Genomic DNA, 16,488 nt, shown 5'->3' with positions numbered 1-16,488 from the left:
CATCAGTCATCATGGCTGTCAAGACCCGATTCCTGATCATTTCCGATACCCACGGTCGAACATTCGACTTGAAGAAGGCACAGCAGGCCAACCCTGATGTCGTGATTCACTGTGGGGACTTGACCGATGAGTCCAAAATCGACGAGTTCCGCACAACAATCAATCTGTTGAGTCAGCTCCCCGCCCCCTTGAAGCTCGTTATCTCGGGTAATCACGACCTAACGCTTGATGAGCCGACCTTCCAGCAGCGACTCGCGGAAGCAACACAACCCATTGAGCCAGAGCTGGTGACGAAGAACTTCGGCCCCCCGGCGAGCCCAGGCAGCTCTTTGAGCAGGCCAAGGAAGACGCAGTAATCGTGCTACTTGACGAGGGCAATCACACATTCGAGCTGAGCAATGGAGCGTTCCTGCGCGTTTATGCCAGTCCCTTCACTGCCTCCCGTGGCGGATGGGCATTTCAGTATCCCCCTGAAGATATGCACGACTTCGACATCGCTGACGATACCCAGGTCGTCATCACCCACGGTCCTCCCCATGGAATAATGGACTACACCGACTCGAAGCAGAGAGCCGGCTGTCCCCAGCTCTTTGCAGCCGTTGCCCGAGCGAAGCCGCTACTCCATTGCTTCGGCCACATCCACGAGGCTTGGGGCGTGAAGCTAGTGTCCTGGAGGAATTCGGGTCCTGCCAGCGAAAATCCCTCTCACTTCACCCACATTGACAACGAGCGGTCGGTAGTCATCGAGAAGCTATCTAACATTACGACGGGTGGGTTTGATGATGCTGATATGGCCAGGCTCAAAGCCGAGAAAGCGCAAGCATATTCCTCCCAAGGCTATTGCATCACAAGCCATTGCTTTGACAATACGAACCCACTGATTCCAGGTTCGCAGACTCTGTTTGTCAATGCCTCCATCGAAGGAAAGAACGACGAGGTGCCCATGCAGCCACCTTGGATCGTCGACATTGAACTACCGGAGAGCGTTGGACAGGATTACGGGACATGATTTTCTAGGATGTACATTGATGTAGGCTAAGCTAGTCCTGGAGAGGGAATATCATGACATGCAATTGTGACAATCATCGAAGAACCTGCCGCACCAAATCCTCAAGTAACTTATTCGTAAACATTGTGCGTGAGTGTTGCGGCGCCAGTCTCACCGCTCAGGTGATGCAGCAGCGGGCTCTCAGTGGAAAAAGGTCTTCATTTGGCGGGCGAGTCAATGTGTTATCTTGTCCTCTCCGCCAGTCCCTGCGCCGCGAGGCAAAAAAGGCTCGCGGAAGACGATGTCGTAGTTGTCTACCAACCGTCCGTCCTCGTCGGTCAAGCGAGCTCCAGCCGTCCCTTTTTGGTTCGAGATAGGTCGGCCAGTTGGTCGGCCATGTTGCCAATCACGCCGCTGACGCCCGCGCTGATCCCCAGGCTCGTTATCCCAGGTGACTCCAACAGCTAAAATGCCTGCACCACAGGTTGTCAATTTTGGGGTTTGAAGTAACCATACGCGATTAGGCTGATGAAATGGAATAAACTGATGTACGTACCTGTTTTGGTGGCCTGCTGTATGGCTCCAGGTGGGTAGGTAGGTTCCCAGGGCAACATGCCCCATACATATATGCCTCTGCTTTGGCAGGTTTACCTACGCGTATTTGAAGCTTACAAACTGACACCGCGGGACTGCTGGTTACTGATTAGTATGACATATGGAAATCATGATGCATTTATTTATTCAAACATGGAATGAAGTGGTTGGTTGCTCGAGGGGTGCAAGGTACAGTGAAGGGATGCTCTTCTTATACTCGTGAGGGTGATTGTCTAGATATGGTAGTTACAATCCGAGCATCACAACGTTATTCAAAACATCGTGGTTGATAGTACGGGAAAATTCCTTCTTGTAAATACCTGCAATTGTTGAAACAACTGTGTTCACGCGCTGTGTGTAAGCCAGCAGCTTGTAGTGGCTAGCCGAGGGTGGTGCCTCAGGCTGGGATGGCGAGCTAGCTGCCTTCAGCCCCCATCTGATTGTTGTGGTTGAGGGAAGAGGAGGGAGAGGTTATAAGTCCTAATGACGGAAGGATTTCTTGTCGAAGGTCCTGACTGGAACACTGTCGCTACTCCGCTTGGAGCCGGTGGTGACCGTCCTGAGGACTGGAGGCTACTCAGCGCTGCCTGTGGTTATACTGTTGACTGCGTACCGCGTCCCGCCTATGCCACAGGCGCAGTTAAGTATGCTCTGCACTGGCTGAAAGACTGTAGCTGTTTATTTTTTTTTCTTTGGCAATTTGTTTTTCTTATGTTGATGCACTTCTCGGTGATGCGATCATCGAAAAAGGCGTGCTCCGGGTCGGATTCGAACCCTCCGGTGGGAATGCTGTTTTGGCCTGATGGCTCAGTTGGCTGTTGTGTAGGTCTGTTTTCAATAGTTCAGAATTGGAAAACCTCAGGAACATGTACACAGTCACCACTCCCTCCCTCAGGCTTGAACATATTGCCTAGGTACTAACCAAGAATGCCTGAAGGCCTACCCAGCTCCCACACCAAACTCATACACACGTAACACCGTTATATCTGATGTGTACCACGACTACCAGTAGATGAGATTACGCCCAACCCTCATTCATCCACTGGAGATGGAGTTCTTGAGGTATCACGATCCGACTTCACTACCCAAGCTCCTCATTGTTTACTGGGCTTACACGAATGAAGCACATTTAGGTATGGTCGAACTGCCTGTCTTCTCATGGATCATAAATGATATTATTGTTTATTCATTACAAGTCGGCTAACCATGATCCTAACATCAGCTCGAACAGCCACCTTAGAAGGCTTCAATCTATACGACCACATTGACTCCTCGCACCACCCACAGCGGATCAGTGTGGCCCATACCCATAACACCAAAGATACTGTCCAGCAACCCTCCCTGCCCCTGAGAAGCGGTCGCCGTCTGCTGTGCCTTTCCGTCACTCAACTCCATGATCTCGATTTCCTTCCAGCCCGCAAAATACAGATAGTCGCCAACCATCTGCAGTCTCTCCTCCTCGCTGATCTTTAACCACCGGGCGATGGCCTTGGTCGGGAAACAACGGTTGCTGATGGTGAGATGGACCACGCCCCCGCCCTTCATCACCGTCCGCAAGCTCTTCAACACCTCGACCGGGCGGGTCAGATAGTCGATAGATACGACCAGGGTACAAGCATCGAACTTGTGCTCTTGGGATGTGCCACCAACCGATGAGTCCTCCACGAGTGCGCGCCCGACATCCGACTGCTCGTTCAAGTCCACCACAACCCGCCCGTTATTGAGGACCGCATTCGCCGCCAGCTCTGCCCAATTCATCCCCAAGCCCGTCACCCGAACGCCGTCTTCTCCGCCCGCCTGCGCGGCGGCCGCTTTCTCGACATCGGCAGGGTAGTGGCTGACCCACGAGCTGCACAGATCCAGAATGCGGCCGCGGCGGGGCAGCACGGCGTCGTAGTACGCGCGCAGCGACGCGATGGCGGCGTCGTCGATGTGGGTCACGAATCGCGGCGTGTCGTAGAACGACGCGTCCGACCTGGGGTCCTGTCGCGCGAAGTCGGCGGCGCCGTACGGCCACGTGGCGTGCCGCGGCGCGTAGGCCGGGTCTTCCAGGTTGGGCCGGGAGGTGATGGCGTTTCCGTCTGGGATGCGGGCATGTTGGAGTACGGCTTCCGCTGGTGATGTTGTTGGGTTGTCAGGAACGTGGCGGACAGCACACTGCTGGCGGAGGCGAGTTTGATTCGGCGGCGGATTGGCTGCAGCATGGAGGCTGATGGGGTTCAATCAACCTTGCTTTGGCGGTGCATAAGGGATCTACGAATATGTTTTTGGGACAACTGCGTATCGATATTGCCTGTATATTTGAGATGGGATGTCGTTGCAGAACGGCCCGGACCCATTGTAAATCGATGACGTCGGAGATTATTCCGCCGGCGGGTTTGGGGACCGGACGAGGTGTGGGGACATGCTTCGGACTTGTCACAACTATAGACTCACTCAATCCCAAAAGTGCATTGAACAAAGCTGGAAATAACTGAACGATTGAAATTACTACTAAGCGACTTGAGAAGGATGAGAATGACGACGACCAAGATCTTGACTGGCCTCACATGGCGCTTGGGCATCTCACTAGCAATCATGATCGCGGCAAAATAGCTTGGGAGACATGCTATTTGGAAATATGCTGATATTACTCGCTATAAACAATAGAAACAACAACTACATCCATTTTCCTCCTCTTCGTTAGGAGACATGCCCAAACATATCAAGATTCGGTCAATCCTCCCTTCTCCTTTTGTCCTGAACGCTTTGTAGGAGTGGTGATGCTCTCACTGCGACTGGGGCGATTCCGGGTCTAGGCTTATGCGCAACTCAGAGTGTAGCACTGACACGAGTTTTGTCAGAGACTCATGAGTGTCTAACTGGTGACCTGTGAACCACTTTACGAAGCCAACCGACTCATCAACCCACGACGATGAGTCTAGTGCGGCTATTGCTCCGTTAGCCCTCGCGACATCAAATTTTATGTTGTCAACGTATTTCCTCGCTGCCTGGACATCTTGGACGAAAGAACTTAGCAACCCAATATCGGTGTCGTAGGCTGAAGCCTGACTACTGAAAAATGCACCAAGCCAGCCGCTATTTAATTCCCTTTGGTTAGCAACCTGAGTTGCACGGCTTGCAATCATTTTCCCCTCGATTTTCCCCAAAGAAGTCTCGATTTCGTTGAGCATGACAATTAAGTCATCTGCCTCCATTGCTAAAGCCCTCAATATGCCACGTAAAGTTAGGGTGATGCGAACCCACTGCCGGCGTAACTCGTTCGTCGAGGGTGGCATGCCATACTTGACGCTGTCCCACGACAAAATCGACCTTTTGGCTCGCTTTTCTAGGTCCCGAAGGGTTGATGCGTGTTCGTCCTGCAGTCTTACAACCATCCGCCGCACGCTGTGTGTGAACGCGTGAAGACTGAGCGGCACATCGCTCATAGACGTGGCTGTCGTGGTGACTAGAGCGGCTAGTTCGTCCTTTCCAGGGAGTTGGCTAGCGCCGATTTCCAACCCTATGGAATGAGTACGGACAGTCTTTGCGCTGAGGCTATCGGCCACGCCCCCGAGCAATCTGGTCGTGTTGAGCATCTTGGCGAAGTCGCGGTGTGTCTCGTATGTTCTCTCCAGCCCGTCCTCCGGAAGGCGGACGGCCATGAGCACAAATCCAACGAGCAAGGACGCTATGAGGAGTACAGAGAAGAGGAGTGCGGAGATGATATTCCACCACTTTCCTTTCCCCGAGAGATGGCTGGAGGTGGTGACCCGAGCCCTGGTTGTGGATGTGGAGTAGCTCGTGGTGAACTCGGCATGCCCAGCCCTGGTTCCATCCCCACTGTCCACGGCTGGTTTTGCTTCCGGGTAATCCAACCACTCGATGGCTTTTGGTTTCCCATGGAGACTCAACGGCTGACGGAATCTGGCGGCTGCGCCATCTACGCCGTCGCCGGGATGCTGCTCGAACGCGACGCGTGGCTTGTCGATGGCTTGGCCGAGGTCCGCGACCTCGTGGCCGAGACGGGCGACGACGAGGTGGCCGCCCTGCTGCACCAGTACTAGTTCGCCGCCCTGCTGCGCCAGTACGAGCTCGCCGCCCTGCTGCGGTAGGACAACATCCGGCGTATCGCCCAATTGTTCTTCGTGGTGCTTTGACAAGAGGGCCTGACTCACAATTTTGTACTCTGGCACGGTCGTCAACGCTCGCGTCATAGACGAACCCCCGCCGCCGTTGGAATCACACTTGACAGATATGACAGTGTATTCTGGTGTCCCAGGCTCCACAGGTCCCTCTCTCCCAATGAAGGTCGGGGAACAGGACTGTTCAAGGAGCTTGTGGTCAGCAGCGACTTCTTCTTTTATGCTATCCACTTGAATAAGGGTTCCATCAGCACCACGCTCATGCATGATGGTCAGGACCATCCATTTCTCCGGGTTGGTTGCCATTCTTAATAACTCCGCCTTGCCAGAAGATGCTGATGATGCTAATGATGCTTACGATCAGGTGTAGCTTGGGCACAATAGCCTTCCGGGTTGTGTCATCTAATATAGATGAAACGCTAAGCGTACAAAGATCTCGATAAGCTGTCAATGTAACAAAGGTGTTCTCGAGTATCAAATACTAAGCCGAGGCGATGACAAACGAATCAAAGAATTTGGTGTCATTGAGGTACTCTCAGCTACAACATAACCCCCTTTCACCATTGACGAATTTATGTGTTTAATAAGAGACAAAGCCCTTGTAACAAGCATCAACAAACTGTTATACACGGCCGGCTATAGGTTCACAGCCCCTTCGCCGCCTGAGTCAAGTGCCGCACCATTTCATTGGCCCTGGTTTGGTAAGGCTCCTCGAAACCGTACCGGTTGCCAAAGATATGATTATCATCGCATGTTGTCGGCGGTAAATCCAGGCTCTTTGCAGCAGCTAGCAATGCATCCCTCCGCGCGGTGAGTCCCTTGATCACCTCGTCCACCGCTCCATGATAGCTTTCCACGAACACGATCAAATCTTCGCAAGTGTCTTTGGGGATCGGCTCTGGAAGTATTTTCAACCGGTACACCCACTTGGATTTCGATTTGGCATTCTCTTCGATATGGCCCTGTTGCATTTGGGCCATCCGTTGCTCGATATTGCTGAGAGCGTCTGAAATTCCCGAGAGCTCACGTATATGTCTATCCGCGAGTGCAGCCAATTTTGTGATCGGGCCACGGGAGTTTCTTGCGGCGGATAACCACTCCTGGCGAAGTCTTGTATAGCTTGGTAATTTGAGTGCCTCGATATCGTACCAGGGCAGCTTCGATTTGGATCTCAAATCGTTGAGAATATATCTGTAGGGCGGTTTGAGATTCAACAAGACCATTCTTCGTGTCTCGTCTACAAAAACCATAATCTGGAGTGCCGTATGTTTCATTGCTTTGGCGGCATCCTCCATGTCCTTAGCAATGGCTTCTTTGCCCGGGATGCCTTTCTCGCCCATAAGGGAGCCCACGGTATATCCTTGGTAGCTAGAATAGAACATCAGGCGTCTCAGGTCACCCAAGTCAGGCCTAGTCCAATTCATCATATCGGCGATATCGTGATTCGGATGGAATGTGGACTGGAGTAGGTGGTCTGGGCGAGGCGCCAAGCTGGCTGTATAAGTAACAAGTAATGACGCGAAGAGTGCTGCCACAACCAAGAAAAGGACCTTCAACGCGCACCCTGGAGTTTTCTTTTTCGTTCGTGCTCCTTGGCCAAGTCGCGACTCTCCGGCGCTGTTACAGCGCCCATGGGGTCGCAATGACCGTCAGACGCGTGTTGACTCTCGCAAGCGCATCGGGACTCTTGGATCTCTCGCATCTCCCTGGTCGCCTCAAGATCGTTGCGCTCGACCCGCATCCCTCTGGCGGTTTCAAATGCCTCGAAATCCGCCCGCATCTCTTTGGCTGCCTCACAAGCGCGTGTCTCCTCTCGCTCCTTGAAGGCCGCCTTATTACTTTCACGAGACGCCAAATATTCAATATCTCTCTTAGCAGCGTCTTGCGACCCCAGCTTCCTTTCGTAGGCTGAATCAATAGCTGCGAGCACCGCGAACAACTCCGCGTCCGCTGCCATGACGTGTCGGTTCTCCAAAACCTTTTGGGTTGTCTCATACTTCCGGATCGCCTGATCGGCCGTATACCATGTTTGCAGCCAGTTGTCAAGCTCGTCGATCCTAGTTGACATGTCTAGCATCCAAAGCGACTGTTTGACCGGCTTTTCGCCGTGGTATACGTGGGTCTCCGGGATCGGTAGCCACGTGACGTCAAGCGGTACGCTCTTGAGATCGATAGGGGTTTCCAACGTCTCCTTCTCCAGGAGCTGCACTGTGGCCTTGAGAGCCTCGAGACGCAGTTCCTTCACGACAGCCGTGAAGACCATTTCGTTCTGCGCCCTTCTCTTCTCTACGTGCTCGGGCGCTGAAGTCTTGGCCACAGTGGCCATTTGCCTAGCTTCGTCGTCCATGGTCGTCTCGTTTTGACAACACTCAAGAATGCTAGTAGTACTGATATAATTATGTAGAGCAGGGACTGCTTGGAAATTGTAATCCGGAAGTATTAGAAGAATCACCAAACAAAGACCCTTCACGGTGTGCGACTTGTAGTAAACGTCTTAATTACAATCCATGCTATACTGAATGCGGCCATGGAGAAGAAAGGGTGATGGTTCAAAGGATAGGCATCTGAATTACCAGTGAGGTAGATGTACCCCGTTATTAACATGTACCTATGAATAAATGCATAGGTTTCTGTTGGCTTGACAGGACAACGTCAATACAAAATCAAAACAAATAAACCTATGGAGTAAAAGTTTATAGATACTAAAGTCGCTGAAAGAACATAAATTACAGAGCATAGGTAAACTCCGCTGCGCGCTCTGCTAAAGCCACATATCGTTTGGAGACAGTGTCTCCATTCCATTGCTCCTTGCGCTCCTCGTCGTCTCCGTTCCCGACCATGACCCGACGTGGGAATCCAATCTGCTCAATAGCGAAACTGGCCACTACGCTAGCCCACACGATCGCCTCGGTGAGCACCGCCCTAGTGTCGCCGCGAGCCGGCAGTGCAGCCGCCGCCATTCCTCGCTGGGTGCGTTCTTCCCCTGTGCTCTGCGAAGCATCAGCCGCCGCCAGCGTCACGGCCAGGGCGCCAAGGAAAGCGTTCCCGGCCCCCGTAGCGTCCACCACCCGGTCCTGGTAGACGTGATACGGCGGGAAAGTGGCCACATGTGGCTTCTGAGCGGTGTCGGTGGTGGCGTCGTCGCAAAAACCCACGACACAGCCCTTTTCGGCGTAGCGCACCGCGACTATCCCTTCCCAGCCCGCGTCGCCGTCAGCGACGACGTCGGCGTGCAGCGACGCGGCGCAGTCCCGCACGACCTGCTTCTCGCTGGCGGCGAACCAGCGGCCCCCTCGTGGGTGCGCGGCTGCGTGTGCGGCGCCGGCGGCGACGCCGCCAGCGCCTCGGCGGCCTTGTTCGCTTCGGCGAGCCCGTACAGGCCGAGCAGCTCGAGGTGGTTGGGCGAGAAGACGCTGACGAGCTTGCACGCGTCCCTGTGCGCCGCCAGGTGCTCGGGGGTGCACTTCCAGGGCAGCGGTTCCCAGACGATCAGAGGGTCGTCGAGGATCCCGGCCTCCCTGCGCCGGCGCAGGAGCTGCGGGACCTGGATGGCGATGGCCTCGGGGGAAGGAGCATGTGGAAGGACTTGGACGCCAGGAGATTGAGGGGTAGCTGGTCAGGTGTGGGTTGCAGCGGAGTGGTCAGATAGTTGAATGTCTTGTCTGGGACGCTTCGTAGTCAGCAAAAAAGAAAAGAAATGCCATGTCAGACACACCCCATTTACTGACTGTTGAATGTCTCATCGTGGTAAACCAGCCGGCCCCGGGTGGACTCGCGCGTCTCGTCGACCAGCATCTCGAGCGTGACGCCCAGCTCGCGCACGGCCTGCGCGGCCGACTCGGGAAAGTCGCGGCCGGCGACGACGAAGCTGCCGACTTGTTGGGCGGCTTTGGGACCCGCGGCGAGGCGGGCGCCTAGCATGCTCCAGGCGCCGGAGCCGCCGACGCCGTCGCGCAGTACTTGACCGCCGGGCAGATGCAGCTCGTCGAGGACGAGCATGCCCAGGAGACGAAGTTGATGTCGGGAGGCATAGTCAATTGAGACTGATGGCTGCTATCACTGGTTGCGATTGTGCTTTTTGAAAGCGAAGTAGATGGGCAATTGACGAGGAACATGCTTGGTTTTAGGCGGTCGAGTCAGATCAGTGGTCACACATAAATCAGCAGGCAGGCAGGCGCCAATCAGCCAAGTCCAGTTGATGCTGTGTCACATTTGATTCAATTTGAAAAGTTGCTGCTGCGATCAATTTGTACTCATTGAAATCAAATGAAATATGCTCAGTCGTGTCCATAAGAGGGGAGGGACATCCATTGCTGCCATCCATTCCTAATAATAATACCATTCATCTTCGTAACCAGTTAGCTGTCTAAGCTGTCTAATCTCTCCATCCAGAATGTTCAATGTGTCTGCAACCACCTTCAGCTCCACGCTTTTGTTTCCCATACCATCGAGCTTCTGATGCATGTCGCTTACAACCTCTGAGTGTGAGATCTCTGCAGGGCAGCATTCCCCATTGCACTTGACTCCTCCATCCCAGAGGACGTGTCCTGGCTTATGGATCGCTCGGATAAACCCGTATTCGACGTAGCCTCTAGAGATGTCTCCCGCGTCGATGAGATGCCATAACAATTCGCATAGCGTAAATCTTCGCAACACAAGAAGCACACGCTTGAGACTCGACATGACCTCCAGCGCTTGGACATCGATGTCAACTATCGGTGCTGGATCGAGGTGATACTTTATTATGTTCATTGGAAGCCTCCTATCCATGTACGGGATTGTATTATATGGTAAACGATTCAAGGTAGGGATATCTAGGGAATGCATAGACTCGCAGCTAGTTTGAAGAGTCAAAGTTTAGATTCGGGATGCCCAGTGATCGGCGGCCAGTGGCTTTGGAACCTTAGCACCGATGTTGGGCGACAAGAATCGAAAACGGCCACCAAAGCGGTGGCCCAGATTCTCAATGCAGAATATATCTTTCTCGAAGTTGACCCAGGCAAAGGCAGGCGACAGTCGGGTAAAGACTTCTCGGCTATCACTTGGAACGTCACTTGAAGGATTCAGGATCACACTCAGAGGGTCGTCGTAACTGCCCTTTGTCGTCAAGACACTGTTCGAGAAGCGGATCTTGAATTCCATGGGATCGAGCGGATCATCCTTGGTACTGTCGGTGCTGTGAGCAGCGGTGGGGACGAATTTTCCGGCGATAAAATCGAGGGCAGCGTAGGCCCGAGTGTGACGGGTGAGAACCATGTAGTGACGGAGTACGGGCTGGTCTTCACGCCAGAACGACCAGATGATCAATTGGAGCTCGATGGGCAACTTGGTGAAGAGGTGAAAGCGGGTGAGGCGGCGGCTTTCCTTGTGGATAAGCGTTCGAGCAGCCGCCTCAGAAGAGGCTTGAGTTGGCGTTCCGTCCATGACCTGAAAGACAGCTTGTAGGCGACAAGGAATTGATGGGTTGAAGTGGAAGTTGCAGCGGTTGCCTGGGGCTTCTTCAGACCCGGTTACAGGGCAGATTAAGGTTTTGGGACCCCCACGTGTGTTTCTGATGTCCCGCCGAAAAAGGAGGGGTTACCCCGCGGGATTGATTGACTTGTTGATTCCTTCGACGGGATTCAATCAAAAAGCTCGACCAACCAAAACAAAACATGTCTTCCGCTGCCAACAAAACCATCCATGCAGGGCCCGAGGACGGTTGGCATGGAGTCGTGAGCCCCGACGGCCCTTTCCAGCCCGAACCCGGACGCTATCATCTCTACATCGGGCTGTTCTGCCCGTTCGCCCACCGCGCCTACCTCGTGAGACACTTGAAAGGTCTGCAACATGCCATTGGTGTCTCAGTCGTGAAGCCCTACCCGAAAGGCAACGACCAGGGCTGGCCCGGCTGGCAGTTTCCCGGGGCCAATGGGCCCGATGACACGTACGACGGCGCGACGGCCGACAAGCTGTTCGGGTCCAAGTTCATGCACGAGGTCTACTTCAAGGCCGACCCGGACTACAAGGGCCGCTACTCTGTGCCAGTGCTATGGGACACCAAGACGGGCACCATCGTCAACAACGAGAGCCACGAGCTCCTCCGCTGGATGCCCACCGCCTTCAACAGCATTCTGCCCGAAGGGGAGTCCCGAGAGGGAGCTGGATCTGTACCCCGAGCACTTGAGAGGCAAGATTGATGAGATGAGCGAGTGGATGCAGCGCGACTTGAACACCGGTGTGTACAAGGCCGGCTTTGCGCATACTCAAAGAGATTACGACAAGAATGTGCCCACCGTCTTTGCGGCTCTCAATCATCTCGAATCCACCATCCACAAAAACGCCGGCCTATTCATACTGGGGAAGGAGATGACGGAACTCGACCTCCGAGCTTTTGCGACCATCATCCGATTCGATGCCATATACGTGCAGCACTTCAAGTGCAACCTGGGCACCATTCGAGGCAACTACCCCGTCATCCACAACTGGATGAAGAACCTGTACTGGAACGTGCCCGGCTTCAAGGAGACGACGGACTTCAAACACATCAAAGAAAACGTGAGCCACCATTGATTTCTCTCCGCGATTGTCCGTATTGCACTTTACTGGCTCACTGTACTGACTGGCGACAATAGTATACCAAAAGCCACGCTGATATCAACCCACTTGCAATCACACCACTCGGCCCCTTCCCTGATGTAGAAGCGGACTCAAACTTGGGTTTTGCTAGTATGCAGCCAGGCTCCATCTCACACCCTGTGGTTTTGGAGCGGCAGAAAGAGCTTTACAAGTGAACGGGCTTTAACAAAATGTGCAACGATCCATATGGTCTTAGTAATGCCACATCCCTTTATTTGACATCCTTCATGGTCTACTTCCGCATTTAGTATAGCAGGTGCTGTGTTCAAAGGTCTTTGTTCCTCAGCGTCTCCGATAATCTTCAGCCTTGAAACGCCGTAGATCAATCTTCCTCCGCAAGGATCTTGACATACCAGAACAAGCGATATCGACAGATGCAATTCGAACATGGCCTGCACAAAGGACGAATATACGGCAGCCGTGAAGGCAATGGCGGACCAATTTACGGATATCGAGTACAAGAGTGCATTCGACGCCGTGGTACACACGATCACTGCATCTTTTGAAGAGGTGCTTGGTGATTACAGAAAATTGAGAGATTTTCAGGCCTCGACTGGCGTAACCCAAACGGCCCAGCTCGATGAAGGGGAATTCTGGGGACTGGCCTTGGCGTCGGTCAAGAAGGACTTTAAGAGGATAATGGAATCACCACGAGATTCCATTGCCAATGTACCAAAGGAGGAACACATTGAGGAAAAGAGACCACGACGAAATTCTATTGTCAACGAAATAGAGGAGCGACACGCTGGCATGCGACGAGGAGGTTCCTGTGTCTATGTACTAAGGGAGGATTACTTTGCGGAAGAGAGATCACGACGAACTTCCATTACTGTATTCAAGGTCGTGGCTGCACTCCTTGTAGTGCCGGTCCTCCTAGTGATAGTGGGCTTCTTAACAGCGGCACTACTCCTTCCTCGAGTAACAGATCTACAACCCTTTCGAGACTACCGACTCGAGGCTACATTCCAACCAAATTACGACATATCCGAGCTGCTCAACAGCACGAGGCCGGCACCAGAGCACATAGAGGATTTCATTAACAAGATGGACTCAGAGATCTCCAACATAAGACACAGGCTTCTATATAGCAGAATCCATGGAACATATGAGATTCGTGCTTCACTATACGAGAGTAGGACCGCTATGCGCGAAGTGAAGAGACACTTATCCAAGCACGGCAAAAACTCCATAAATACCCCTACCGGGCTTATGTGGGATTACAAGGACATTCTTCGCGGTTTACGTCACAAGCCACTCTTATCGTGGTATAAGTTGCCAACCAGTTCATTCTTACGTCAGAAGTGGATAGCTACAGCAGCGAATTCATCAGCAGAAATAGCAGAGTTGGCCGAAGAAATAGGTAGCATCAGGGACGAGCTTCTGAGACTCGAGCGGGCCATGGACGGCCATGTGGTCAAAATGGTCACCGTTCACTGGCACTATCGGGAGGATTTGAAGCGACTGAGAAGCCGGTGGTATTACCGGTACAACATCTTTCCACGTCCCGTCGACAAGGAGGAAGACTGGGAGAAGCACATCAAGAGAATTGGCACCTGCCTGCGGCAGCTTCGAACGTTGATACCAGGTGTCACAGTCCGCCGCGATATACTCGTGGCCGCCTCGCAGAGCTTTGCCCAGGCCCAGGCAAGTGAATGGACTGAAAGATACCTTTTAGATTCATATCTACCTTTCGGGCGTCGTTACCAGAATATGGCTGTTCATATGGTGCGATACTTGTCGCAGTCGATCGATTGTGCGAAACTCGCGATCGGTTATACAATACCTGGTGTTTCCAATACTTGCTATGATGGCCCTGCTTGAAGCAGAGAGACAGGTGTATAGATCGGCTAGAGGTGAAAAGAAAGCGAGTCGTGTATGGGTAGATAGCGCCACAAAATAAACAGCTCCTTTCAACTAATATTCTTCCTTGTTGGAGTATAAGGCATGATGTGTATAGGGCATAGAAGTCTTTATGCAAATAATGTTCTGTTACATGTCTTTGTCTAGTATCCATTTCTATAAATATGATGTAACGATCAAGAATTATCTTACTCATGCTATCATTGGCTAACGAACAGATTGAGTACTATCACAAGAGAATCATTCACGGAGGCTACAAACTGATTCGTGATGGCGACCACTGCGAACAAAGCATTCACGGACGCCATGAAGAAACCAATCACAGTGGCTACAATGGAAGATATCACATCCGAAACCATCAGCAAGGCTGAAAATGAACCCAACAGGTGGGACGGACAATGGAAAGTGTATACCTACAAGTTTGTATATGACGAAGATATCAAGGTTATAGACGGATCAACCAAAAGAATAACCGAGACTGTCGCTCCTGATCACAAGCTTCTCAGCCAGACTTGCTCTTCGAGCTGGGTGAAAGGGAAGTCTGGGCCGCGGCAATGCCTGGTATCCTCCATTCTAATGCATGGAACTACAACGATCAAGCAGCTTGACCAAGAGTACGCTGTACCCTCGTGGGAGCTCCTCAAGCAGTCCGAGTTGGCGGCGCAGAATGAAGGACGACAGGATGTAGAGTATCGTGTCCCAGACCCTTGGGCTCCGCTCTTTGCAATGGTCAAACCCCAGTCCCCGGCGCAAAATGAAAAGCGACTCGATATAGAGTGCCGCGAACAGGAACCTATCGCGAAGCTAGAGGCAGAGTCACGCGAACCGAAACCCGTTGCGCAGCTCGACGTAGAGCCTCGTGACGTAGAACCCGTCGCAAACCTGCATGCGGAGTCATATAAAGCGGGATCTGTTGCGCAGCTCGATGTTGAGTTCCAAAACCCGGAACCTATTGTAAAGCTGGACGCAGAGCCTTCTTTTGAGGAGTGGACTGCAAATGTTTTTAAGCGGCAAGCTGAATATCGGATCCCAATAAAAAAGTGGACAGAGGATCACGACATGATGGTCGCGAAGTTGAACGCAGAGTCCCGTAAACCGAAACCCGCTATAAATCCAGACTCAGAGTCTCGTTTCCATGGGCTTGAGGGTATATTCGGTAATCGACCCGAAAAGAGCAGGAACACAGAGTCTCGTAACACTGAGCCTATCGCGACGCTGGCCTCGAGTTACAGAACTTCCATGTTCAAGATTCTCGCTTGCCTGTTCTTACTGCTTGTCGCTTTTGTGGTATTGATGAAGCAGCTCCCGGAAGATAAAGAACTCGAACATAAATTGGAAATACACCACGAGATGGTCCAGCTTCTCGATGCCACAAAGTCGACTGGAGGTATATCTGAGGTGGTTCGGCACAAGGCATACAGCGCTCACTCCATCGCTATCCGCATTGGCGACAGCCATTTGCCTGGAAAGGGCGAGCTTTATGAGCACATTGGCGCCACAGCCGACGATTTGCATACCGTGTCAGGAAAGCTGGAGACTTTCAGGAGTAACGTTCGAAAAATGACCTGGAAACTCTTATTTGGGCACGCACGCACTCTCAGGGAAGCTGAACAGCGAGCCCAAGGTTCCATCTTTGCCTGGAATCGATACAAGGTCGGCCAGAAACCGCCCACAAAGGAGCAGCTTCGTAAGGAGTGGAACGAATTCGCCAACAGTCTAACAGATACACTATCCCAACTATCAGTGAAATCTCAAGAAATAGACAGCGAACTGCGAAGCATCGAGGAATCCTTGCAAGTTATCGACGGGGAAATGGGTATCACCCAAGAAAAGACCGAGATGAACTACGCGACGGCACGGGACAGCGGTTGGCTATATCGGCTCAACATCTTCGCACTGCCAGCTTCGGAATATGAAAAAGGTATTAAGCTGATAGACGCCTTTCGGCCAGAGATTCAAACAGCAAGAAAGCAGGTCACGGGTATCGGGAAGAGTGTGGGAAAAGGTCAAGGCCCAGCTTGATTTGGTTATGAAAAAGTCATCTGGCAAAGACGACACGAACCTTGTGAGCTGGTTCAGAAGCCGCGAGGTCATCACAAGCGTCGAGGGATTGGCTAGAATACTCAACGAGGACAAGATATAACTGCGCACTGTCAGACAGCAGTGACAGGAATAGCTCTCTCTCCTGAGTAAATGAGTAAATGGGACGAGTTGGGGCTGTGGCGGTGTTATAAACAGTTGTTCTTCTGTATCTGAGCGTCTAGCACTGTTTCTATTGTTTATTAGCATACATAATATGACAGC

At 52.5% G+C, this 16,488-nt stretch overlaps 10 protein-coding genes across 10 annotated transcripts; 5 read left to right on the top strand and 5 right to left on the bottom strand.

Moving 5' to 3' along the window:
* Positions 1-11: 11 nt before the first annotated feature.
* PG998_006705 (uncharacterized protein) lies at positions 12-1,009 on the top strand (the record flags this gene model as incomplete). The annotated part of the gene is made up of 2 exons (XM_066873521.1): positions 12-287; positions 326-1,009. The coding sequence occupies 2 exons, from the start codon at positions 12-14 to the stop codon at positions 1,007-1,009; spliced, it is 960 nt and encodes a 319-aa protein (XP_066729466.1).
* Positions 1,010-2,065: 1,056 nt separating this feature from the next.
* On the top strand, positions 2,066-3,703 carry PG998_006704 (uncharacterized protein; the record flags this gene model as incomplete). Its single annotated transcript, XM_066873520.1, has 2 exons — positions 2,066-2,252; positions 3,282-3,703. 2 exons carry the CDS (start codon positions 2,066-2,068, stop codon positions 3,701-3,703), a joined length of 609 nt encoding a protein of 202 aa, XP_066729465.1.
* Positions 3,704-4,350: 647 nt separating this feature from the next.
* PG998_006703 (uncharacterized protein) lies at positions 4,351-5,973 on the bottom strand (the record flags this gene model as incomplete). Its single annotated transcript, XM_066873519.1, has 1 exon — positions 4,351-5,973. The coding sequence occupies one exon, from the start codon at positions 5,971-5,973 to the stop codon at positions 4,351-4,353; it is 1,623 nt and encodes a 540-aa protein (XP_066729464.1).
* Positions 5,974-6,350: 377 nt separating this feature from the next.
* Positions 6,351-7,133, bottom strand: PG998_006702 (uncharacterized protein; the record flags this gene model as incomplete). The annotated part of the gene is made up of 1 exon (XM_066873518.1): positions 6,351-7,133. The coding sequence occupies one exon, from the start codon at positions 7,131-7,133 to the stop codon at positions 6,351-6,353; it is 783 nt and encodes a 260-aa protein (XP_066729463.1).
* Positions 7,134-7,258: 125 nt separating this feature from the next.
* On the bottom strand, positions 7,259-8,053 carry PG998_006701 (uncharacterized protein; the record flags this gene model as incomplete). The annotated part of the gene is made up of 1 exon (XM_066873517.1): positions 7,259-8,053. One exon carries the CDS (start codon positions 8,051-8,053, stop codon positions 7,259-7,261), a length of 795 nt encoding a protein of 264 aa, XP_066729462.1.
* A 379-nt stretch (positions 8,054-8,432) lies between these two features.
* PG998_006700 (uncharacterized protein) lies at positions 8,433-9,705 on the bottom strand (the record flags this gene model as incomplete). Its single annotated transcript, XM_066873516.1, has 3 exons — positions 8,433-8,976; positions 9,039-9,318; positions 9,435-9,705. 3 exons carry the CDS (start codon positions 9,703-9,705, stop codon positions 8,433-8,435), a joined length of 1,095 nt encoding a protein of 364 aa, XP_066729461.1.
* Positions 9,706-10,563: 858 nt separating this feature from the next.
* PG998_006699 (uncharacterized protein) lies at positions 10,564-11,130 on the bottom strand (the record flags this gene model as incomplete). The annotated part of the gene is made up of 1 exon (XM_066873515.1): positions 10,564-11,130. The coding sequence occupies one exon, from the start codon at positions 11,128-11,130 to the stop codon at positions 10,564-10,566; it is 567 nt and encodes a 188-aa protein (XP_066729460.1).
* Positions 11,131-11,360: 230 nt separating this feature from the next.
* On the top strand, positions 11,361-12,479 carry PG998_006698 (glutathione S-transferase; the record flags this gene model as incomplete). The annotated part of the gene is made up of 3 exons (XM_066873514.1): positions 11,361-11,855; positions 11,908-12,243; positions 12,321-12,479. 3 exons carry the CDS (start codon positions 11,361-11,363, stop codon positions 12,477-12,479), a joined length of 990 nt encoding a protein of 329 aa, XP_066729459.1.
* Positions 12,480-12,711: 232 nt separating this feature from the next.
* Positions 12,712-14,145, top strand: PG998_006697 (uncharacterized protein; the record flags this gene model as incomplete). The annotated part of the gene is made up of 1 exon (XM_066873513.1): positions 12,712-14,145. The coding sequence occupies one exon, from the start codon at positions 12,712-12,714 to the stop codon at positions 14,143-14,145; it is 1,434 nt and encodes a 477-aa protein (XP_066729458.1).
* Positions 14,146-14,517: 372 nt separating this feature from the next.
* Positions 14,518-16,206, top strand: PG998_006696 (uncharacterized protein; the record flags this gene model as incomplete). The annotated part of the gene is made up of 1 exon (XM_066873512.1): positions 14,518-16,206. One exon carries the CDS (start codon positions 14,518-14,520, stop codon positions 16,204-16,206), a length of 1,689 nt encoding a protein of 562 aa, XP_066729457.1.
* Between the last annotated feature and the right edge of the window lie 282 nt (positions 16,207-16,488).

The sequence above is a fragment of the Apiospora kogelbergensis genome (genome assembly GCF_038363985.1).
Source record: "Apiospora kogelbergensis strain CBS 113332 chromosome Unknown utg000005l_segment0_segment0, whole genome shotgun sequence".
In the NCBI taxonomy this organism is placed as follows: Eukaryota; Fungi; Ascomycota; class Sordariomycetes; order Amphisphaeriales; family Apiosporaceae; genus Apiospora; species Apiospora kogelbergensis.
This window is presented reverse-complemented; position numbering and strand designations above follow the sequence as displayed.